This window comes from Falco naumanni, chromosome 4, assembly GCF_017639655.2.
Source record: "Falco naumanni isolate bFalNau1 chromosome 4, bFalNau1.pat, whole genome shotgun sequence".
Taxonomy (NCBI): Eukaryota; Metazoa; Chordata; class Aves; order Falconiformes; family Falconidae; genus Falco; species Falco naumanni.
In genome coordinates, this window is record NC_054057.1 from 27843120 (window position 1) to 27867548 (window position 24429).

Genomic DNA, 24429 nt, shown 5'->3' on the forward strand with positions numbered 1-24429 from the left:
GGGCTACTTGATAACAAATCCAGAGGATTCCTCCTTCAGTATTAACACATGATTTGGCAACTCTGACAGGCCACACAGACTCACTGATCTGCCTGAACAATTCTCCCCAGCTGCAGCTCTCCTTGTATCCCCCATGGAAATGTAACTCTGTCACCAGTGAAGAAGAGCTGTCATTTGGCTTGTTTTACAGACTAAAACGAAGAACAGTCTCAGCATTCTTGCTCTGAACCTTTATATGAGCAAGGACTAACACAGAACTGACTAGTCTTACAAGTGCCTTTGGGGAAGTTCATACATTCGCAAAATGCAAGCAATGCCATCTCCAAAAGCGAGGAAGTTGAAGATAAACTGCATTTGGGTTTTTTTGTTTAGGGGCAGCTTGCATCTTTGGTTTCAGCTTCTAAAAGTCTACGTAACCCTTAAAACACATCAGCTAAAACAACACAGAACAGTTGTTTAAAATGTCATGGAAGTTTCAGAACTATCATTACAACTGTTAGATGGGTTAAATCTCCTAAAATTCACATTAGCTATTTGTTAGAGCAACACTGCTTGGTTTCTAATGCACATAGACACCCACCTCACTAGGTACGCAACCAAAGAAAAGATGCAAGTCACTTACTTCAAAGCAAAAACTGTTAAATAATACCTCTTTTAACTGTGACCTTTGCTCTAGAACTGTTCCCGTTTTAAGAGATTACAGGCTTTCTGCCGAGTTGAAGCAAATCCCATATTTGGACCTACAGTAAGATCCTCTGCCTCATGTTACTTTAAATACCTTGTCTAGCACTGGTACTTGAGCTGATGCTCATGAAACTCAAGTTTCCAGATGTGAAACTCTGGGGAATATTCAACAATCTGCTTTTGTAATAATCTGCTCTAAACTCAAAATGCTAATTTGGGGATTAAGTATTAATTTATTCCCTTCTACAGGTCATCAGATAGTTCACACAAGCCTTCTAATTAATATTAAACATAGCTATTTTAGATGTTGTTTATCTGTGTTTGATTTACTCAGCTGTTTTTTTTTCCTTTGTGGGAGCAGCAGTCTTTACAATAGATGCACATCAATGCATTTGTTTCAGGACTACCACTAAGTCTCTTCTTTGTTTTTCCTAGCTAACCAGGTGCTGAAGTTTGGAACACTCGTCAGTACTTCCAACACCTACGATGACTCCGGGATTGTGACCATTGAGACAGACAAGCCTTTGCTGTGGACAATGGCTATCAAAATATAATCAGCTACAGCTGCCTCTTCTGATCTGACTCATATTACTGCAAAATTTCACAGAATTAAGACAATAAAGCTGTTCCAAAAGACACAAGCAGGCACTGGTTTTACGTACTGGACAGAAAACAAGTCTGAAATAAAAGTCACTTGAAATCAAATCAAGATCAGTAGCAATAAATGAGTATTTCACTCTGGAACCTCACATTGCTTAATCAGGACACCCAATACTGCTTCTCTATGGTTAGCTCAGACTATTTTTGCAAAGTATTTTATTCCAACACTGAACTATTTCTTCCCCTTTTACCAAAAGGAAATACAGTACACTGCTGCACACAGTATAACTGTGATAGCACTAAGAGTAGTTAATCTCATTTTCCTGTCCTCGTTTGTAACACATGTAGGTGCTGGTGAAGGTTTCTCAAGAGTAGTAACTGAACATTTCTACTTAGGAACAAGTTTGTGTCCTGAAGAAGCTTCAGTTTTGCTCTAGTACCAATATCCAATTTCCCAGTATTAAGTGCTTTCAGTCTGTAATAGAAGTAGCATTGTAACTTCTGCAAATACCAGATGCTTACAAGAAGTTGTTTGGAGTGAAATATAAATCTCTTAATCTCAATCTGAGGAGAAAGAGCATTTAATCTACCAGAGTTTCTGCAGGCTTAGTATTTAAAATCAAAATACTCAATCATTTCATAATGGAAGCTTCCAGGTCAACAAATGCTGAGCCCTTTATTCTACATGGAGTTGTCTTAAAGAACCAGCACCCCAAACAGGTGTGTATCCTATCCAACAGCACGAGCCAGTTGTCGCTTAGTGGAAGGACTGCCTAGTGTCTCTAACAACTACATTAACCTCAAACTGTGTACCTCAATAACCAGGTAAGTTTGGCTTTCTTAATTATGCCATCAGAATAAGGACTGCCAATGCAAGTTCCTTTATTTGAGGAAGGTTTTTTTCCAGTCAGGTACATAATACAACCTAACAGGACTTCCAAATGCAGAAAGGAATTAGGGGTAATGATGGTGATTCCAGAAATTAGTGATGAGGATTCTAGCTGATAAACTTTTAAATCACCGCTTGAGAGGATACAGTAATGCTGTTTTCTTTCTGTCTACTTTTTCTGGAACAATGCTGTTTACTAAGCAGTAAATTAAGCACTGGAACAGCTTCTGTAAAGAGACTGTACTGTTGTCACCCTTGGAGGTTTTCAATACCCTACTGGACAAAGCCTTAAACCAAAACAACTAAAATATTCTACTAAAAAAAAACCAAAAACCTGTAATGTAGACAGGTATGTTCGCATACCCTTCAGAAGAGGAATAAGATGACAAGAGTGTTTGAAAACCCAAACTGAGCTTGTTTAATAGCAAACAAGTTAAAGCTGTGAAATCCTTGCAGCAAGTGTCATAACGTCTTGTTCTTCACAATGAATATTCAGCCACCTCTGTTGAGAGAACAAAGTAATCAGTTTCAACTAATCAGGTATGATGAAGTGATCCCATCTGAAGTCTAATTTATGCTCCCACCGTTGCCTTGTTAGCACAAACATTACTACCCTTGCAGCTTATCTCCTATTTTCAAAAGCTTCTCCTTGCCTAGAGGACCACTCTTACAGGTCTAAGCAAGCCACGAGTCACAGTCACAGAATAGCATTTAACCTCTTCCAGTGCTAGAAAAGGGATTGCATCAGCTCTGGAGAATCTGCGTTGTTTTAATCGGTAGCGTTAATGTGTCAGTACTGTGGCTGCCAGTCAACTTAAGGGTCAGGTTTTTTATGCTGCAACGTTAATTCCAAAAGGTATTTTACAGAATGCAGTTACACGTAAAACAAAGTTTCAAACACATCTAGCACTCAGTAAACAAAACAAGACCAACTTTGTTCCATGCCCTGTTACCCTCCAGCACACTCACCCAGTGTTCTCTATCTTACCACCCATACTTTTACTTTGGATACCCAAATTATAAACTGGAAACAGTAAAGAGCACATAAGATCCAAATAAAGGTAAATGTTCTATGGTCAAACACACACCGAGGAACTAGAAATAAAAGTATTTGATGTTCAGTTTTTAAACAGAACACTCAAAAAAAAAAACCCTGAAGAACTATGGATCTACTATTTTGCAGCATTCTAAATGAACAACCTACTCCTGATCAAGTCCTTTGAATCGTGTAATACCTGTTGTATTACGCTAACACGTGAAATACACAGATAATAAAGCAAAGTGGATCCTGCAGGGCTCACTAACATCCTCCATTTAAAATTGAACAGGTAAAAACAGGAGTTAAATGTAATGAAACTGAAGGTCATATTTACTTACACAATGATGTTGTTGATTGGGATATGGATCAGTTTGACAAAGAAACCAATAAATCCCATTATCGCAAAGCCTATTGCTGTTGCCATGGCAATCTTCTGGAACTCTGCAAACCCAAAAAATATGGCATACAGGAGATGTGCACCACAGTGACCAAAGGAGAGATCTCTTTTTGGAAAATGGTACTGTTAACACAGGAAGCAGTTCAAAAGCAAACTGCACTGACATTGAGAAACAAACACACTTTTTCAGAAGACAGATGAGATTTTAAGAGAGAAGATGCTGCTTTCCACACAGCATGGCTGATCTCAATTTTTTTAAACAATGAGCAGAATCAGAAATACCCACAGTCCATAAAAATTTGTAACTTGTATTCCATTACTTTTCCTTCATAATCCCCAATACAGTATCAAAAATGGAAAAGCTGCATTACGTCTGTCACAGGAAGACAGGAAGACCCCGTAAAAATAGACTACTTCAGTGGTATGCTCAACTATTTCAAGACAGCAACCACAAAGTGGACTAAGGTCGACAGCCCCTCAGAACCCTGCCAGTCTGACAATGAAGTGCCTCACCGATCTCAAAAGATGTCAGTAAACTTCATCCTGAGCACGTGAATAAAGCATCATAACTACTACCATTATGGACAACCAGGTGCATTCTGGTTATGGTTACAGCTTCTCTCTAATGCCTTTCGAAAATTCCCCAAACCTTCTCTTTTAAACAACACAGTTCTTTCAATCAGACAGTTGCTGACAACTGAGAAGTACTGAATGGGCACTGCAAAAAGAAATCCTAGCTCCTTTTGAGTCTCCTAAAATGAAGTGTATCCTCCAAGGTCACGTAACAAGCAGCTTCCTCCAGAATTTTCCTCAAGTTGACAGCAATCAGTCAAACCTGATCACTGCATTTCTCTTTTCAAAGTGCACAAAAGTTCTTCTCAGATCAGTTTACCTAACGCATGAAAATTATTACTTGTCCATCTCAAAGTCATTAATTTCAGCTACTTAGCCTATTTCATAAGGTGAGTTTTAGTACCGCTCACCAACCTATGTAAACACCAGAAAAGGATACACTTGACTTTATTATATACAGAACCATAAGTCCATTAATATTTGAACAGCTGCTCAAGTTTAAATCTCATATGGGAAGCTGAGACACGTTCAGCTGAGAAATGAATCAACGTAAGTCACATGTGGAAAAGATACATGGTAGAGATATAAGATGAAATAAGGATTGTGTTCTGGGGTTTTTTTGTGTGCTTTACCTTTCCTGTCAGGCTTGGTGCATCTTTTAACCAGTCGTATGGAGTCTTTTACAAACTGACGGCTGGGTTCCACGAATTGCATTACCTGATCCATGATTACCTGCAAAGATAGATTTGGTATTGGTGGCACCACATATATACTGAAAGACAGATTTTTTTTAATTACACAAGCAGAAGCAGCAGCTACCAACAAAGTAAAGTCCAGTTAGACTGGAATACCACATTTGAAGTTAACAGATACGTCCACTTTACAGAAAATAAAGATTGTCAGTTACCAACAAAATTTGTAAAGACTTATGATAACTAAAAATAACTAAAAAATACCATATTCCAACCCAACTGGAATTTAACAGATACGTGCACTTTACAGAAAATAAAGACTCTCTATCAGTAGATAGACACGAGGACCTATGCCTGCCTGCAAAAATATGAAAAATTATGCCTTTCAGCATAAAAGGAGAAAACAGCAGCTCCATCACGGTTTGCTTTCAGCCGATGCCCCACGCCGGTTTCTGAGAGCACTACTGAAGGCATCCGAATAGCCCAAACCCACCCGTTTCAAGACACACGCACCCCCAAGCCCAAACTTGCTTTTTTGAAAAAGACACACCACGGCCTGTTCTCGTTCCCAACGCAAGCGCCTGCCAGCGCCGCCACCCCGGCGGGACACCGGAGCGCCGCCACCCCGGCGGGACACCGGAGCGCCGCCACCCCGGCGGGACACCGGGTCGCGGCCACCACGGCCCCCCGAGCCGGGAGTCCCTCAGCGCCAGGCCCCCTCCCCGCGACACCAGGCCCCCTCCCCGCGACACCCGGCCCGCCTAGCGCCCCGCGCCTCGGGACGGCCTCACTCCAAGGGCTCCCCCCACCCCCACCCGGGGGGGAGGGCTAGGGACCTCCTCACACCCCTTCCCCCCCCCGGCCTTGCGGTCCCTCAGCCCCGTCCCCTCAGGGACCCTCACCGCCTGCGCTGCCGGCTGAAGGCCACGTCGCACAACAGCGGCAGCCCGTGACGTCACCGCGCCGCGCGGCGGGGCGGGCTTGTTTTAGGAAGAAAAGAGAAGATTTTGAGGGAGGGGTTGGGGATTTTTTTTGTTTGGTTTTTTTTTTTTTTTTGGTTGGTTGGGGTTTTTTCATTCCGGTGTGTGAGCTGGGCTGCGTTAGCATCAAGGCCGGCCGGGGCCTACTGAGGAGGGCGGTGCGGCCTGGTGCCGCGTCAGGGGAGCCTAGGCGCAGCCCCCCCCGGCATGTCCTGCCGGGGGAGGGGGGGCCCCAGCAGCACCCCCCCGGCCTGTCCTTCAAGGGGGGGAGTCCCCAACCCCCCGGGGGGCTGCCGGCCCTCCCCTCGCAGGACAGGCCGAGGGGCGGCTGCTCGCCATGAGCCGCCCGGGCCTCCCCTCGTGACTGCCCATGGCCGGCAGCCTGTGCTCGGGCTGAGGAGACCTTGTCGGTGGGGCCTGGCAGGGTTAATCCGTCTGTAATTTATCCAAGCAGTGCTGCTGTGGATGTTTAATGATAAATTTGCTTTTTCAGGGTAGGTAGTATATGCCAGAGGTTTGTAGCAAGGAATCTAGGGAAGGTGGTAGCAATGTAAGAAACGCTTAAAAAATGGGAAAGATTTTACATGGCAGTGCCACAGGCGCAATGTGGAATGCTTCGTTGTGTGAGCGTGTCAAAGGAGGCTAAAGTGAGCCCTTGCTGTTTTCCAAAGGCTCGTGTAACAAGGAAGAACAAAGATAACGTGTATGGATTTTTATCCCTAATCTGCTTTTGATACTCTTTAATTTCAGTCTAGAGCTCTGTGCCTAGTTGGCTGCCACCTGTGAGTGCATATTGAGTGCCCAAAGGTTATTAATTACTCAGACCATGGGGCTTTTGCTGACAATTAGGCAAAGGCTTGGCTGATTTCAACTCACTGTTCGATTTAAGTGTGCACAAAATATTTTTGGGGTGTAACTTTTTGCTGACAGCCTTCATTGACAGATAAAGTACCATCACATCGCAGCAGGGGGTTATTGAATATTCCACAGATTTTTTGGCAGCAGTCTTCCTTGTCTTTGCCCACAGGGCAAGTCCCTCAGTATTACTGATGTTCAAATACAAGCTCTCTCTTTGGCTTTGGAGGGTTATTGCACTGGGCTCCGCTACAAGTCTTTTCCAAAAGCCTGGCTTTGAATTATATTTTGCTTTGGATCAGACCTTGTCTAGCACTATGCCTCAGGTGGGGCCAAAATTTTGGTGACTATATTCTACTGGGCTTTTTCCATTGGCACACCAGCACGGAAAGATCATGGAGTCAGGCAGGCCTCCCCCAACAGATAGGCGTATCATTTGTCTCTTGGTTTTGATGCCAGTTTGCAGACTGCAGGGATTAGCAGTCTCACTGCTCAGGGAGAGGAAGATCCTTAAGGAAAGTAGCTGAGGGCCCGATAGCTATAGTGCACAGTGCGTGGTGGGGCAGAGCGGGTTGCTGGTCCTCTGCATGAGAAGTCAGTATGTGCAGGCTGACTTTGGTCGTTTGTACTTTTGATTTTGTTTTTTCCCTTCAGTGGTACAGATAAATGCTAGAGACTTTACCAGCAGAGGAAACAGCTTCCGACTGTGCTGCATGATGAGCCTTGCTGTGAACCATCGCTGCAGAGGAATGGTTTCCACAGCACTAGGTTCCTGTAACCCAATGGCAATGATTGGGGGAAAAAATTGACCTGAAACAAGAAGACACACGTGTATGAAACAGTTCATGGCATAGACTTCTGGTTGGATTAGATTTTGATTTTAAAAAGCATTCACTGAAGTAAAGTTTTGTTTGTGCCTCAATTTCTCTATTTTAAGCTGTTTTTTTCTGGGGAAGAATGTTCAGGAGAATCACAGTGCATCCTGCCTAGCTTACCAGCATGGCTTTGTTGTGAGTTCATTACTGTGGGTTCTCTGTGATGGCATAGGTGTCATTTGTCCCCTGTCTTGGCCGTCCCCCACTCTCCCACGATGGTCTCTCATCTTTCCCTGCCAAGCTGCAAGCTGGGACTTGAGCACTTTAGGGGAGAGACAGAATCCTGTTTTGTGAACAGAGAGCGTTTGCTTTTCTTCCTCAAACTCCCCCCCCCCCCCCCCGCCGCCCCCCAACATTTATTTCTTTTCAGTGTTCTTGAAGTAATGTATTGTTACTTAGACTTGGTCTTCAGGACAGCTATGTTACTTTTCTGTATCTGTTTACAAAGAGTCACCTGCATTAACAGAAGATAGGGAAAAGTTTACATCTCCCAGGCATGTCTGTTTTTTTCATTGAAAGCTAGGCTGTTGCTAAGGTGTTTTGTTTCTACTTCTTTATGGTTCTTGCAAGGTTTGGGAAGAAAGTGGTGTGCTTGCACATGGAAATTTTCATGACAACTTTACAAGACTGCATTTATGACAATATCTAAGCAGTAAATAACCATTCTCAGCAGAATACAGTCAGTTGTCCTGTATTGTATGTAGTGTGCTGATGCTGATTTGCTTCTGGATATTAATTTTGCATAAACTGGAGCCACATCGTGAGCTGATGAGAGAATTCTTTTGATTATAGCTTTACTTTGTTTAGTCACACATTTTGATTTGTAGTTTGGTTTTTGCCCTTTGGAGAACATAGAAGATAAATAATCTGGTTTTAACTGTTGGCACATTAGACTATTGTATGACATCCATCCTCCTGGATCTGCATGCTTATGCCCACGGTTAGAAGGGGCGGGGGCGAGATAAATGAGTGAGAGGCTTCAGCCTCTGCGTTCCATACTGCCTGCCTTAGCACGGAGCCCGCCGCAACCTGTGCAGCACGGCGGGGTGACAGGAGCCTGAGAGCTGCCAGCAGCTGCAGCAAACATAGGTGTGCTTTCAGCTGGAGAGGAGATAAGACACAAGCTTCAGTATGAGAGGAAGCTCAGCCTCTGCCTGCCGAGATGGCACATGTGCAATCACCGAGCGGCACGGGGAGGATGGAGCAGTAGCTCTGTCTGAACGGGCCTCCAAGCTTCCCTGCTTCCCTGCGGGAGGTAACCTGGCTCTCCCTGCCTCTGCTTCACCCCCAGGCAAATGGGGAGAGCAAAGGGCTTGCTTCTGCTTGGGCTTCTGTGAGGCTGGTGCTGCCTGGCCTCAGCAGCAGCTGGGTGGCAGGGGGAGTGCTTTTTCTGCATGCCGCCGGGGAGAGACCTGGCAGTCGGTTTTCTTGTTTTAAGGAGTGCTGCCTATAGCTAGAAGAAAATACTTGGGTGTAGTGATCCCAGCCAGTCTCCTGTGGCTGCACAAAAAGGGATACGTGTGGGATATGGGGTCTTGCTGAGCTATCTCCTTCCCATCCCAGCTCATCCCACTACGGACAGCAGGAACTGAGCTTCTCCCCAGTAGGCAGGGCCAGAGGGGTGAGCGGGTGGGCAGGAGGCACAGCCAATGCTATGCCCAGGGTCTCCAAACACCTTCCTTGTGGCAGGGTGCGAGGCAATGCTTGAACTGGAAGAAAGCAAAGCAAAAGACTGGTCACTTCCCCAGGGGAGTTTTTGGGAAGGATGGATTGTTTGAGCAGAGTAGCCTTTGGGGGCAGAACCTGACTTGCCCTCGTGAGTTTGAGGCGAAAATTGTATCCTGAGAGGCAGTAAAGGCAAAGAAAAAGACTTAACACTGGGAAGGTGGCAGCTTGTGGACGTAGGTACGCAAGGAACACGGGCTGCTGGGGACAGTGGGCATCAGCGTATACTCTGGGACAGAAAACAGATGTGGCAGAGAACAAAGACCACACAGGGGTATGAGATTTGCAGCCCAAACAAGGCAAGAATGCAGAGAAGGAAGGGAGGGAGGAGGAAGCAAGGTGGTGGTGTGGGAAGGGTGTTAGGGGACCTCCTTGGACAGAGCAGCCTGTCGAAGAGTGCTGCGGGTAGATGCATCCTCAGATTTTCAAAGGCAGCAGTACAGTAGCCACACTGACTGAAGTCATGCTAGTGATCCATCGCTTGACAGTTGGTGTTGCTGGATGGCTAAATGACTATAAAATTCAGTCATTAGAAATTGCTAAGATATATGGGACCTTTTATTTCTTAATTTTACATTATCATAAATATGTTTGATTAATTTATATCTTGAGAAACCTTTGGAATATCTATGCGCTTCTGACATTTAAAAATTATTTTTAGCTTTTCATTCTCCTAAACGATCCTGAGTCTCTGTTTGGACTTGATAAGCACATCTGCATGATTTACGATGGGAAGAAAGATGATCTTTCCCTCCTCAGTAGCTGCACAGATGCAGGGGAAGAACATAAATGAGGAATTAATGTTAGGAAGGAAATGATAGCTCAGATTTGGGGTTCAGAAGGAAATGATGAAGTGCTTGTGGTCCATGTCTTTGGGTTAGCCTCATTAATTATAGAAATGCCACTAGATCAGGCTTTAATGCCATGGTTGTGAAAGGGAATGTCGCTAGTCTGAAGCAGCCAACAAGCCCCATCCTTTGATTTGTGCTGCTTAATATTCAATGGACATGAAATGTGGGGATGAGGGAGGAGAGCTGTTAAAATAGGTTTTGACCACTGTTAGATTTATTGTGTATAATTTTAAAGATGACCTTTTAAACAAAGTCAGTGTTCAATTTCATTTGAAAGATCTAAAGAGTGAGAGAGAGCACTTGTAAGATTTGTGTCTGTATAGTGAGAGACACAATATGAGAGAAGCAAGGGCAGTATACTAAAATGGCATCACTAAATGATACTGCAGGCTAAAAAGATCTGAAGATGAGGTTTCTAGATAGCAAAAGCAATACAGGGACGTTAACAGAGGCACAGCTGGGATTACATCAGCTGTTTAGGTCTGAGAGGTAAAGAAAAATTGGATACTAGTTTCCCTGATGCACTGTTTGTAATGGTTTGTTTGTTTGAGCACTGCTGCCACTGCCGGCTGTGATTTCTCTTATTTTTAGCCACTTCTCAATTCTTTCTTTGAGGTGTTCCACTTCTAAAGTTCACCGTTTGGTGTTATGTGCCAGTTAATATCCCATCATTTCTGGGCTCATCCAGCAAAAAGAGAGTAATAAGAAAAGTAACTTTAATAAACGATGGGTCAGAAAATGCTTCCTCTAAGTCTTGCTCTGGTAGATAGCAGCATTGTACTGGTCTTGTACAGCTGAGGATACAGGCCTGAAGATTTTTGTGTATAGTGTGAAACCAGTTACTCGGTCCTTCATAATAACAACACAATGGTAGTTGTGGAAATACTAATTGCCACTTCAGATTAAAACAAAGCCAAATTAAAATTGGAAATATTCTTAACCTTAAGATGATTCTTTTTTTTTTTTTCCTTCTAGGACAAATTTTGATTAAAAATAAAGTGATGGTTTTCTTTCTGTAGAAGAAGGGTGGTTTATGTCAGCAGAAACATTTTTCAGGTGCTTTGTCTGTGTTCAGACATTTAAAAATGGCTTTCAAAAATATGCAGTGGCTGCATGTACAATGCATAAGACTCAATCATATAGTGGATACAGAAGTAGCAGAAAAAAGTGCAAGCAAAGCATCTTTTCAAGTGTATTGAACGTGGCCCCTGTCTGCTTCAAGCCAAGATGACATGGCAACCAATGTGTTCGGTAACCATGAACAAACAGCTTGGCGTTGCATGTCTGTGGTGTCAAAACATTAATTTAAAGTCCCACTTTCATTACAAGATCTTTTTTTACTTTGTTTTGGCAAACCTGCACTTATTTCAGTTTGTGAAGCGTGCCCTATGACCCTTTTTGCTGTTTTATTTGCGTAGTAAACTAAAACTGTATTTTCTTTCTGTGATGTTTCAATATAACTTCTCTTCAGTTTGTGGCTCAGGAGTGACTGCTCAGGAGGTCTGTTCCATCCTGGCAGTGGGGTCAGCTGGGCTGGACCCCAGTCCTGCTATCGTGGTACGCATTTTGGTATAAAAGCTATTTCACTACATGTCATCTCCAGTACAGTCCAAAATCCCGGCTGGCTAGCAGTGTGGGCCAGAATGCCATCTCTTTCTCTGGAAGTAAAAGATGTTTCTTCAACTTTTGCCTATTGTAAAAGTGTAAAAATGTGAAAGAAGCTGAAAGCCACCACTTCATGAGAGTGGGAACCATCTGATGCATAGGGCAAAGAGCTGAAAGGACAGAGGTGGACAGACAGAAAAAACACCTAACAAACAAAACCCCCACAACTTTACCACTGAAAAGAGCAATAACTTACTTGCCCCTAGGTTTTTTTTAACATCTTTTTTCCCACTGATCTGTATAAAGTTGGTTGGGTGCCTGTTTTTGTTCCTGTTTCCAGATTAAGCAGGACGTTTGCCTTTGGCTGAGATTAAGCTTTTGTAATACTGCTGAGGTCTCCTGAATTTTGCCAAGCACCTGTACCAAAGCAGACGTGTCACTGATTTGCACAGAAGCTGTGTGCTTCAGGCATACTAGAAGCATGTGCTTTCCCAAAGGGTGCCTTGGAATCATACCCTAAATATGTAACAGTTTTGGGCATAAAAGAATCCCAAGGGGTTTGGGTATGTCAGAACTGAAAATCAGCTTTAGAAGATTTTATTGGGATTGGGGATCATTCTTGACCTCCGGAAAACTAATGTACCTTTTTCCTTCTTTTTTGAAGGTGTTTTTAAATGTTCTCCTTTCTGCCTGCACAAATCTTCACTTAGGTAACCTGTGTTACCAAAGAAGAAATCTGAATGGATCTGGGATTTTTTCACTATTTCCACTGCTAGGTGCTCAGTCTGAGGAACCTTGATGGGGCCTACTGTCCAGCGAGCAGAGATAGAGCGCCTCTGAACTGCAGGTCCTTTAAAGGTGTCTCAGGAACAACCTGAAAACGTTGGTCTTTAGAGAAGCAGTTTTTGCTGGATCAGTAGTTGAGCACATGGTTCTCCCATGCAAGTGGGAGCCCTGAGGGAGAAGCTGCTTGTCACAGCACGAGCAAAGTGTAGACCTTTCTCATGTTGTCCGAATCTGCAGCAGTCTTGGTGTCTTATTTGATCCTGCACAGGGAATACTAAGGTTTGGTGGGTTACTCTGCTTGTTTATCTCACCAGTAATGCTCCAAGTCTTTATTGGTGAAAAGGACTTGGGGAATCTACCATTTAACTGGTACAAAAGTATCCAGCAGTTTTTCAACACAGAATTGCCAGTAGTTCCTTAGCCCGATTGGTAACAGTTGCAATTGGAGCAGGCAGCGAAATATTTGTAAATCTCATTTCTCTCACTTCCTTTCCCAGTAAGATAAAAATCAATTACCTGCATCACTTGAGACAAGAAAAGAAGCCTGCAAGATAGTGTTGGTTTATAAACCAGATACCTGAGGATCTAGAACTTTCTGATGCCTGTATCACCCAATTATCTCTTCCTCTTAATCATGGAGTTAGTGTTGTAAAACTCTCCAAAATGTTGGAATAATCAGATTTAGGAAGTTTCAAAAGTGAGTTTTGCTAATAGTATGGTAAGTTTGTGCCTGTTCTCCCAACTCCTGAACGAGTCCAAATGCTTTCTTTAATAATTAGAAGGAAACATTTCAATGGCAGCATCTCTGCAATTTTGGCAGCAAGTGACAGCCCTAGGCGGTTTTTAATTAGCACCTTTTTGAAATTGTTAGCTAAATTAGTCAAGTATGAAATAATCTTGCCCAAATGATTATCTGTAAATTGCACTTTGAACCTTGCATCTGTCTTAATGTGTGGACACGCTGCTATCCTGATAATGCTATCAACTGGATTGTGTATCTTGCTGCTAGCAAATTCACAGCACATAATCTGAATGAAATCTGGCGTACCTTTATAAAATTAATTTTAAAAGTGCCTGGCAGCTGTTTGGTACTGGCATTTATAATATTAAAGTTTTCGAGTGTAGTCAACAGCACTTTTCCTTATTACTTGCAACAGAGAATTTGATCTTATATGTGTTTTATAAGTATAAATAATTAATTTCTGTTATTCTGGGTTTATGCAGCTGGAGTAAAGATACCTGCTCTGGGCCTGTAAGAGCCATAATCCTGATCGGAATCTAATGAGTTCAAGCTGTGAAATTGATATCCAGGGTGTTATTGTCCTCGTCTTTGGAGATTTTTGTTGAATTTAATATTTCACTCTTCTTTCGTAAAACCATAAGTGTAAGAAACTAATGCTGTAAATAATAGCCCATATATAATATAACAGTGTTGCTGATAAATGTTGCCTGAGAGATTTTCCTGGGCCAAGGAAGCTGGATGTAGCCTCTTCATGTTTTCAGCTGTGCCAGCCCCAAACACACCATGCTCGTAACTGTTCAACCCCAGGTCATTTACGGGTGTCCTTTCTGCAACTGTTCTTGTAGCCTACCCAGTCCCCACTCCCCACTAAGCCTGATTTTTGCTGTAAAAGAATAGCCTGCCCTTAACTATCTTTAGTTAGCTTCTGAGAAGAAGTTGAGCGCTTAGGAAGAGCCCCTTGTTTAGTACATCCCGCCTGTAGGAGCAAGATAAGGAGATGTTACTCTGTGCTTCCCTACAGTGATGAGGCCAGGGAACATTCAGGTATGGTATGTGATCTAAGCAGAAAAAGTGAGATTTTGTGTAGCGTGGTGGAGTAAGAGGCCTGAGCTGAAGGAAACGATGAGCTGAGGAGCCAGAGAAAAAGCAAGGTAAAGCAGCGAAGGACCGGTTACACGGTCAAAGTACAGAAACTTTTTTCTTCTGCTAGTTCTTCTTGCTGTACTTCTGTGTTAAGCCCATTTGGCAATTAAATTGCAAAGCAAAACATCCTTTGACTCCGGGTGCAGCAGTGCAGTTTGTCTGTATGGAGCTGTCTCCCTGGGTTATTTAAGTGGCTCGGCTGAGGGAAGCGGTGGATCTGCAGGAGCCTAGGCTGCCTTGGCTGCAGGATAAAGTCACCTGGTGGTTAGTCTCCTGGCTTTGACTTTGGTATCTGTGGAGGCTGGGCTGTATGTTTGCAGAGTTCTCGTTGTTCCTTTGGGGCTGCAGTGCAGATAGCCTGGTATTTAGATTCCTACAAATCCTTTGTAGACATGGACCTGACAAACATATTGGCCACTGAACATAGTGTAATGAATTGTGAATTAATCATTAAGCTTTTAAAATTATATTAAATGCTGGGAAATCTGTGCCTACTGCCTGCTGTATATATTGAAGGCTTTTAAGGGCTGACAAATGTTTGTTATCATCGGTTCAGCATTATTGATACTCTTGGCCTTTAAAATATACAGCTTCAATTACATAAATTGGGGTCTTTTATTGCATCATCAGCTTTTTAATTCTAATCTTACTGGCAGTCTGTAGTTAGTTATGGATTGAGAGAGGCAGTGCTAATAAAACTTCCAATTTTTAAAATAATTGTGAGATAATGTACACAGAAGATATCCAAGATGCCTTTTTCTCTTCTTTTACCTGAGAGCAGTGAATGCCTGAGAGGGGGGCCAGTGGATATGAATTAGCAAACAAATAATCTCTGTGAAGCCTTTCTAGATGGACAAGACTTGAATAGGTCCTGAGGGATTGAGAGGACTTGAGGAATACAGGCTCTCCTATGGCAGGCTTAGGCTCCGTGTCTTCCCTTATGGGAGGGGATAAGGAACCACAGTTGGAGTCACTTGCAGATTTCACATGGCTAGCAATGTGCTCTGGAAATAAATGGCGAACACCAGTTTGGTCCAGTCTTACAACAGTTGAGAAGCAAGCACTGATAAGTTGTAGTATGAGTTAGCCTGAGCTTCCTTTTAGATGGTAACAGTATTAGATTCAATTTATATATACAAGATTAATTTCATAACTAACTCCCATCTTTTCTGTGAAGTGAGTTTCCTTTAGGTCATTTTTAAACATTCGTAATTCTGCTCCAAGCGCTTTGCCTATATGTATAGTTGCACTATAAGCCCTTTAGTGGGTTATGTACAAGCACTGAAGCCAGGTAGCCTTTGTTGGCTGTAATCATGAGGTCAGCCCTTTAGGTCTGAAATGCACACCCACCCACCGCACAGCTGAAATGAAGGGGAGGGGTGTTGTGCTTCTCTGTCAGTTCCTCTTACTGCCTTGGAGCATTTTTGCTTTCTTAGAGCTCCCAGGAGTCCATGTTTTTCCTAGACGTTAGTTCTTGGCTCAGTTCTTTTGCCTGCAGTTAGTCATGTGGCTTTGGCCTGCCTTATTAGTAATCCTCAAGTCCTCAGCCATTGCATTTCTGTAGATTTTGCTTACTAGATAGCCTTTGTTAAATCACTTATAGCACTGTCTGCATTGGTTTCAAACTCTCTGCCATCCCTTGGATATTGCACTGAATGCAGAGGCTTCTTTAGCCTTCTCTGGCTCTTAATTACCCTGCAGGTTTTTCACAGGCTGGTCTTTACTTGTCCATCCTTAGACTCCTGAGCTTTCTTGGAGCTGCTTGAGAGGTTGGCATCCCCTTAAATATCCCCCACAATCCTTGAAATAGTCCATGGAGCAGAGGCTATTTTATTCCATTCCTTAATGCCAAACTTTAGGTAGAAATGCTACCCTGCTAGCCTCAGCGAGTGCTGTTTGACAAAATCCAACCTCCCCTGGCTATCTCCAGGAAGAGTTGTTTGGTACAGTGTTGTCCCAGCCAGCCTCAGGGGCTAGAGCCTTGGAAGGCAGCACTATCTCAGAGCGTCCGACAGCTCCAAGTTCTGTGAACACGTAGGCTATCTGGAGGTGAATTTATCAGCTCCTGTGCACTTTCAAGTTGTGCTTCTCCAAATGGGTCCTCAGGGCAGTAAGCCATCTGTAGCTGTCTTTCTCTCAGTGTTTTTTCTGGGAAATCTGTATGGGTCCTCAGGGTAGTAAGCCATCTGTAAATATCCTTCCCTCAGAATTGTTCTCTGAAAATTTAAAGTTTATAAGACATTACTTTTTGCAGATCACCTAGCAAGGGTGGTTTCCTTGTTGCATGTGCCAAACTAAACATAGTGCTGCGGAAATTTTGTAGCTGTGGTCTTTTGGCATCGCCAAGTATTGGTGGAGGAGCGTTTGTTTCAGAGTAGAAAGTTAACTAGCATTCATATTCTGGGAAAGGCTCACTGGCTACCCTCCACCTGTGAGTTTTTCCGTCAGCCAGAGGTGGAGAAAATCTTCTCGTTGATCTTATTTAGCACTAGCAAGATCTCAGCATTTGGCACCAGCTCCATCCTCTACAGTTTAGTGTTCACATGACTCCAGTTTGGGGCTATTCTGATGGCTTCTGGGCTCTGGCTTCTTTGGCACCAGCCCACACCTTTGGGGTATGTGGCTAGAGCTGCACATTTGGAAAAAGTTCCCATTGTTGCCTGTCCCAGTAAAGCTTACTGCTAGGGGACTGGCTGTCAGGATGCCCCAACAAGTGGACAGAGTGGCCCGAGGTTTGACCGTCCAGCCTTTGGCCTTCCAGTGCTTTCTCCAGTGTCCTTTGCTGATTTTTTTTCAGGGACTCCTTTCAGAAGAGCATAAGAAGTGAAGAACTTACTGGAATTTAGGAGACCAGGACAGGTTCTTTTGCTTTAGGTGAACCATGTTAGAGGAGTTACTTCTTTGTACCAAAGGAAACAAATGATGGGGAGTGGAGATTCATTACAGACTGTGAGAATCAGGCTGTGTGTATCTGGAAATGCATATTTAGATTAGCATCCCTCATGGCAGCAATTACATTTTCTCAAAAGTCTTTCACAAGATGTGTCTAAGTTTCAGGTGTCTGCATTGCAAGAACTGATGCTTTTTCACTGATCAAAGCCATTTTCAGATGCTGGAAAGAACAGTTGGAGTCATTTGGTGGCCCCAAGGCAAGTCAGTCTGTTCCTCGCCACCAGGTCAGGGTGGCTGCTAGCCTGAGTGCTATGTGACACCACACAAGAGGTGCCTGCAGGTCTGGCTCGGTGTCCCAGAGCATCCCTTTCTGGATGTGACTGTCAATGTGCCTCTGGCAGTTCTCAAGTGCCCAGAGGTGACGGATCGTAAGGCACTATGTGAAGGCGCATCTGTCTTTCTGTGAATATTAAACATGAGGACCAGAAATGCCAGCGTGGCATAGGAACAGATGAAAAATATGAACAATGCTTGAAAACCTTGTATTTATTCAGACAGACACATAAGAACTACATTTTTAAAACTAAAGTTTTCTATTCTCATATGTATTCCATTCTATATAATATCACTGGTTTGATACAGTCTTAGATTTTAAAACACTCAGGGTTATTTCATCTTTATTGCCTTTTATGCTATTGTTTGGAATCAATTTTTGTTTGTTTACATCAGAGCTTAAAATTGCATTGCAGTTCTGCATTTAGCTATGGCAGCAGATGTTGGTGACATTTTATAGAGCATAAATAACAGCTGTGAGTTGTGAAGTCATAATTCTGTTGGGGATCCTTCTTACAGTTTGTCAAACGAAAAGAGCAAATCTTGAGTGACAAATATATACGTATTTGCCAGAAGTTTATTTCAGGCATTGCTGGGTACCTGCTGCTTTCATGGAGCTAAATATCATGGGACGTAGATGCTGCATCAACAAACTTGAAGTTGTCTTGACACCCAGAGCAATTCATACATCTGAGAAGCTGCATCGGCCCCTGTGTGGGAAGAGTCAGGTACCCCAAGTAGCTTCACAGATCTACCCTGGCATACAGGGTATTGCTGTCTCAGGGAAAAACTGGTCAACCCACGTGGTTTAAATTAGGCTCAAAGGGGCTTGTGGATTTATTAACAACAAGTAACCAACCATCAGTATGCTAAACTTTCAGGATCAATATAAGCAATACAATAGGTAAACCCCAATACCAGGCATGAGACATTAAAAAACGCCTGTGGAATTCTAAACACTTTTCTGCAGCTTATCCCAACCACACAGAGGAACATATTCATGGTTACGTACCCTGCCACCCCATGGCTTTGTGGGTTACAGGTGGGCACCTAGCATCCCCTGCTGCTGGGGAGCATGGGAGCTGGGATGCTCACGGCGCTGTGGGGGCAGCTCGTAGAGGCAGTAGTGCCCATGGGGGCAGCTTCTGGCTGTGCCAACCCCCCCGACCGCTGCACCGTTCCCACTTCTCACAGCTGCAAATGGCCAGATGAATTTTATGCTTTTTTTGTCCAGCTGATGCCTTTTTTCAAAAGACTCCTGGTTGCTTTTTAATCTGCCTGATGATTGTCTCAGGCAAGTTTTGGCACTGCTAACTTGCTCTTAGCATTACTGGGTTTCTCCCACAACTGTTATCAGGCGTTTTATTCCCCCCCACGGTTTATGTTCGCATTCCTGCCTTATCACTGTTGTTATCAGGCTGTGTTGCCAGGAGGGATGCGGTCAGGCTCCCCGGAGCTGAGAAGGGCTGAGCCTCAAGCCCTGTTTCTCTGCTGCTGGGGTCAGACATGGAGTCTCCATACATCTTTACCTCTCCTGTTTGCATTCCTTCACTTACTGTAAGTCTGAATATTTTTAGCCTAATGTAAGCACAAGCTCACCAAGCTCAGCATTTGGAGCAGATTGGGTCTCAAAAATGCAAAAAGTAAAGGAATGCACCCATGTTGTAACTGTATGGGCCATACGCGTTGCTCGTCTCCTCCCTTTGCTAGTCAGGCTATGGTGTTTCTTGTGCTATGAGATACAGCAGTGCAAAGGGGCCGTACATAAGTGAAGCCTCTGGCTTACTTGAGGTCTTTTAAGAAAATTAAGGCATCTCTACCCACCTTTCTTCTTGCAGATATATTTTTTTTTTTTGCCTGGACAATTTTGTCTGCCTGGAAGTTAGGGACTTTAAACCTTGGTTTAAGATTTCTTTGGATGTGTTAGCTCAGGAATGTTTGCATGCATAAATGTGTATTTCATGTTTTCTTAGATTTCTCAGTGCACGATTGTAACATATGGATTAAAAAAAAGTACTTAACAGGCAGACAGAGTGTCTGTCAGCCTTTCCTGGAGTCAACAAAACAACAAAAATAAAATCAACTTTGAATCCTGTTTTTTATCTATCTGATCAATTGTCATTGTAATCAGTTGCCAGATGGATTTTTAAAGGCAAACCAGTGAAAAAAAACAGTGTTTTTTGAAAAATAATCCATAAGAAAAAAACATTTTTACATTAATTTTTAGTATATATGTATAACAGGCAAGTCCAGAAGAAATAATAAAATCTTCTCATACAAATGAATACTCAAGTTTTTCTGAGAATCTGTTAGCATCTTGCCTTTAAAAAAAAAAGTGCCCTCGTGAGAAGACATTTTATTTCCTGTAGTGCAGTTTTCATGCATCTGTTTCAATACATAAATCAAAAATGTTCTCTATTGTACCTGTTGAGAATATAAATAGTACAGTGAGCCTTTTCTCTCACTAGATGGCATTATTATCCTCAAAACAGTGACAACCACAGACTGCTGCCTTCAGCAAATGATGCTACAAAAAAATAGATGTAGTTTATTTAGGCTGACTGTGTTTTGTTTGGATTCTGCAGATGTGTGCATCTGCCTTTCTGTTGCATCAGTGTTAGTTCTTGAGCCTATCTGGGCTATTCATTTTTGCTCTGGATTTCGTGGGGTTTGCTCTCTGATTGGTATCGCCGAGACTGTACAAACACAATTGTTAGTTGACTTATTAGAAAAATTAGGAAGGGTGGTTCAAGGACTGAAGTACACAAAATCAATGTAGCATCAAGTCCCCGTGTTTTTTGGAGTCCATAATATAGATGAACTTAACATACAGGCCAGTACGGGGTCAACAAAAAATATGGGTTTAAGAAATAGGATTCCAGAACTTGGTGTTTCAGAAAAGGAAGAAGCGTATCAAGAAGATCAGAAGCAAGGATAAAAGGAAATCAGAAACAACTAAGACCTGGGTGTTCATAGCATGGACAAGATGGTAAGCTACTACAATTGATAGGACTAAACAGGTGGGGCTTAGGAACAAGTGACAGGGGTGTGTGTGGGAGGGGTGGTGGTGGTGGTGGTGCAGGGAGGGACAAAATTTTTATCTCAAAAGAAGCATTAAAAAACTTTGTGAACCATATGAGAGCAGAGTAGCTGCCTGCCTTTAGCACCGTGCAGTGCCAGCCCAGCCTGATAGAACCTGTTGGATGCCTTAGAGCCAAGTCCACTATAAGAACAAATATTGGCCAGGGGCTCCAACTGAAAAGGAGGGTCATCAGCCCCAAATTAGCATGAAAGTTAAGGAAGGATATTCAAGGACTCAGCCTGAGAATCTTTTCAATAAGTCTAAGATTGTGTGTCAAGAAGTTGGCTTTTCTGGATGCAGCTAAATTGTCCCTCCAATGACCTTTGGAGCTATAAAGGTGTCCCTGAGAAGCAAATGTATAAACTTTAGAAAAAGTTAGTTTTACAAAATTTTGGAAACTGGCCTAACAAAGGATACCCCATGCAACTGTGCTGCACCATTTTTTTGGTCTTCATATTCCCCATAGGCATGTATTATTGCCAGGACAAGCTGTTTAGTTTTCATTTTTCATTTGTAAGGGAAAATACTTGACCAAAGCATGTCAAACACAAAATTCTTATCCAGCTGTTATTGCCTTCATGCTGGTTGTGGCTCATAAAAGATGTTTTTGTTTGTATGTGAAAACGTAAAGAGGCTCTCAAGTTGTGTGTCTGCTCTTTGTAACAGGCATGCATGCACAAAGACACACACGTGTGTACCTGTGATGCATAAAATGTCCAATAAACCGAAAGATTCCCATGTGAGAAGCTGTCCCAGGATTCCAGTGATGACACAATATATGAAGTAACACATTTTATTCTAGCTCCTGAAGTCACAGGGACCCTGCAGCTGACCTTGACCCCTTAATTGGGTCCAGCAGAAGGACAACAGCAGGGAGAACAGGGAAGCTTGCCATGTGTACCTGGCACTAACTCAAGTCAGAGCTCTCATATAAGCTGGTTTTTGTCTAATCTTTCTTCCTCTGTTTCAGCAACAACAAATTCTGTGTAATATCCTCCTTTTCGGATCTCAGTACCATACCTTAAAGAAAAATACTGGCAAAACCAGACCCATCTTTTCTAAATTCTGAGGAGCATCACTTTCTCTGGAAATCCATAGAAAGTACAGAAAATTACTTAGAATCTTCTTCAAGCAAAACAGACACAGAGGAGCTAAGTTACAACAGCAGGAAAGTTTCTAGAAGATGAGGGCGAGCATGGTTTGGAAAGTCCTAAAGAGAGGACACCTGAGCCACAAAGAGATAATCCACACACACACAAAAAAAAGAGACACAAAATGCAGGGCTATCAGAGGAGGTGATGAAACAAATTATTGAAAAAACAAGAGAGGCCTTTGATTTCCTAGGTAAAAGTGAAAATTGGGAAGTCCTTGATATGCTGTTTGGTGTCATCAAGCTGAATGCACACTTTGCCAGCACACACATTAACCAAGTCTGTGGCTTTTTTGCAGGTGCAAGAACCAGCTGTGGCCAATAGTGACTGTGAGAGAGCTATTAAACTCAATTCCCACTTAGCACAGGCCTATAAATTCTGAGGAAAAGCCCTCCAGCTTCTAGGGTGTTTAAAAGAGGCTGTCTGTAACATTTCTTTGGCTTGTAAATTTGATTCTGAGCCTCAACAAAGCTTGAGAAGGAGGAAGAGTCCAGTGAGGAGCTGGGGAGAGATGTGAGTGGTTTAGAGAGAAATGGCAAAGGAGAGATTAAGCCAGAAGAGGATGAACCCTGCAGGATGGAAGATGAGAATTTGGAGGCAATCAGCGATACGATGAGGAAGGCTGACGAAAAGAAAAAGGTGGGTTTTGATGTGTTGGGAAGAGGTGAATATCAAAAAGCTGCTCAGCTCTTTGCTAACGCCATCAAACTGAACGCTGGCTTAGTACTTTGCATGTCAACTGGGCTAGTGTCTTTCCGCAGTTGAAAAAGTGGAATGCTGCCATCAGAGACTGCAACAGAGCCATAAAAATCAACCCAAATTCTGCAGAGCCATGCAAGTGGAGAAGGAAAGCGTTCCAGCCCCTGAGCCACCGGCAGCAGTCTGCCGAGGGCCTGGCACTGCCCATCTGCGGAACTGGGGGTAGCTGAGAGGAATGGCCTGAAAGGACAAGCAGCATCGTCTGTGCAGTGGGGGAGAGACTGGGAGAAAGAAGCAGAAGAACAGAGTGTTGGTCTGAAAACTGTCCTGGAGGAAGGGCCAAGCCCCACGGGAAGTACCGACCAACCTGCAAGCTTACCGAGGCCACCTGCAAAGCCCCTTCAGGACTCCTCTGAACCACTCGGAGTGGTCTTCAGAGGTGTGACGTGTTCTCTGAGGCAATGGCAATCCAAGAGAGAAGCATTTTGCTGAAGAGCTGAGCTCAGTTTGGAGCCACCTGTGAGTGCTCTTTCCTTTAAAGCAAAATTTCAAAAGCAGACATGCAGAATGGATAACTTCTTGAAACTATTTTATTTTTTTTTAGCAAATATTTGAAGTGTTTCCCATACCATGTTTTGAGCCACATACAAGCTCATGTAGCCTTCCAAAAAGAGTCCTATTTGTCAAGGTTCAATTTCTTTCGGTCTGTGTACGTATTTGACCCTCTTCATAGCTCCTTACCCAGGAGGATGAGGAACTCGGGGGTTCAACAAATAGTGGGAGTCATTGCTGAAGGCAAAGAGTGGGCATTTAATGCAGAGTTGAAAATGGCAGAGTGAATTGGTGACAGGGAGACAAAATTAAATGGTGTATTGCTTCTGATATAGAGTAGCTTGATGGGGTCAGTGTCTGAATTGCTTGAGGTCTCGAAAGGAATCCTGCTTGTCCAAGCCACTCTCTGCAGGGGGACGCATCCTGATGTCAGCAAGTCTCTTTAGAAGTGCTAGCTTTCAGCCACCTGGGGTACGTGTATTGTGTCATGGACTTGCCACTCAAACTCTAGATTTGCTTCTTAAAATGCCTGTTGTGCAATCAGTTGTTGAGGTCTGCAGCCAGCAGAAAAACAAGATTTGAGCCTTTAGAATAAAACAGAACGAAATCATGGACAGTTGTAAAATAATTAATGTGTTTTGAACTTTGGGGCTGTTTTCAAATTCTGAGCTTTTAGTTAAAAAGCCTCTTGTTTTCAAACCTCACCATTGGAGTGCCTAACAATTTATTTTGAGGTTTATTTTTTTAATCATTTAATTCAAGGCATTAGAAGTGTGTGATAAACTCCAAGTACTGTAAAAGTTGGCTGAAAATATTTTGGGGTGCATTATACATGCAGCAGCCCAAAGTAAAAACAAGGGAATATTCAGACCCACAATCCAACATGGGAGAGCAGAAGCCCTAGTGTAATTGCTGCTGTCGCTGCTTTGTTGTGACAGGATGCTCATTCTGGTGATGCTTATTAGGAGGAGAGCGATGTGAAGAGAGAGGAGCTGCTATGTTGTTTTCAAGTGGAGAGAAGAATTAGAGGTGCTTGGGTTGGAGTGAAGTTTCTGAAGCATTTCGTCTGCTGAAGCAGTGGCTAGGAGCTGCTGGAATAATTGGGTAAAGCACTACTGTCAGTTTTATTTGGGGGCACTGTTGGAAGAAATCTTACCTGAGTTGGTTTAATCTGTATTTATGAGTGGATGGGAGCTTATTTTGAGTGGATCTTCTGTTTGTACAGAAGGCTACTCCTAACTTTTTATGCCTCAGTAAGAAAAGGGGTGGAGGACTTCCTAAAAA

General features: G+C 43.1%; 2 protein-coding genes across 2 annotated transcripts in view; one reads left to right on the forward strand and one right to left on the reverse strand.

Annotated features, from left to right (window-relative positions):
• The window catches only part of TPK1 (thiamin pyrophosphokinase 1), a 250428-nt gene extending 249039 nt beyond the window's left edge, over window positions 1–1389 (forward strand). The window contains exon 7 of the mRNA XM_040591790.1: window positions 1120–1389. Coding sequence (XP_040447724.1) covers window positions 1120–1238 — 119 coding nt within the window. The 3' untranslated portion in view covers window positions 1239–1389. The remainder of the gene's footprint in view (window positions 1–1119) is intronic.
• Window positions 1390–2567: 1178 nt separating this feature from the next.
• Window positions 2568–5885, reverse strand: SEC61G (SEC61 translocon subunit gamma). The gene is made up of 4 exons (XM_040591791.1): window positions 5777–5885; window positions 4815–4914; window positions 3551–3653; window positions 2568–2675 (listed from the first exon to the last, which is right to left on the reverse strand). Exons 2-4 carry the CDS (start codon window positions 4906–4908, stop codon window positions 2666–2668), a joined length of 207 nt encoding a protein of 68 aa, XP_040447725.1. The 5' UTR covers window positions 4909–4914; window positions 5777–5885; the 3' UTR covers window positions 2568–2665.
• Between the last annotated feature and the right edge of the window lie 18544 nt (window positions 5886–24429).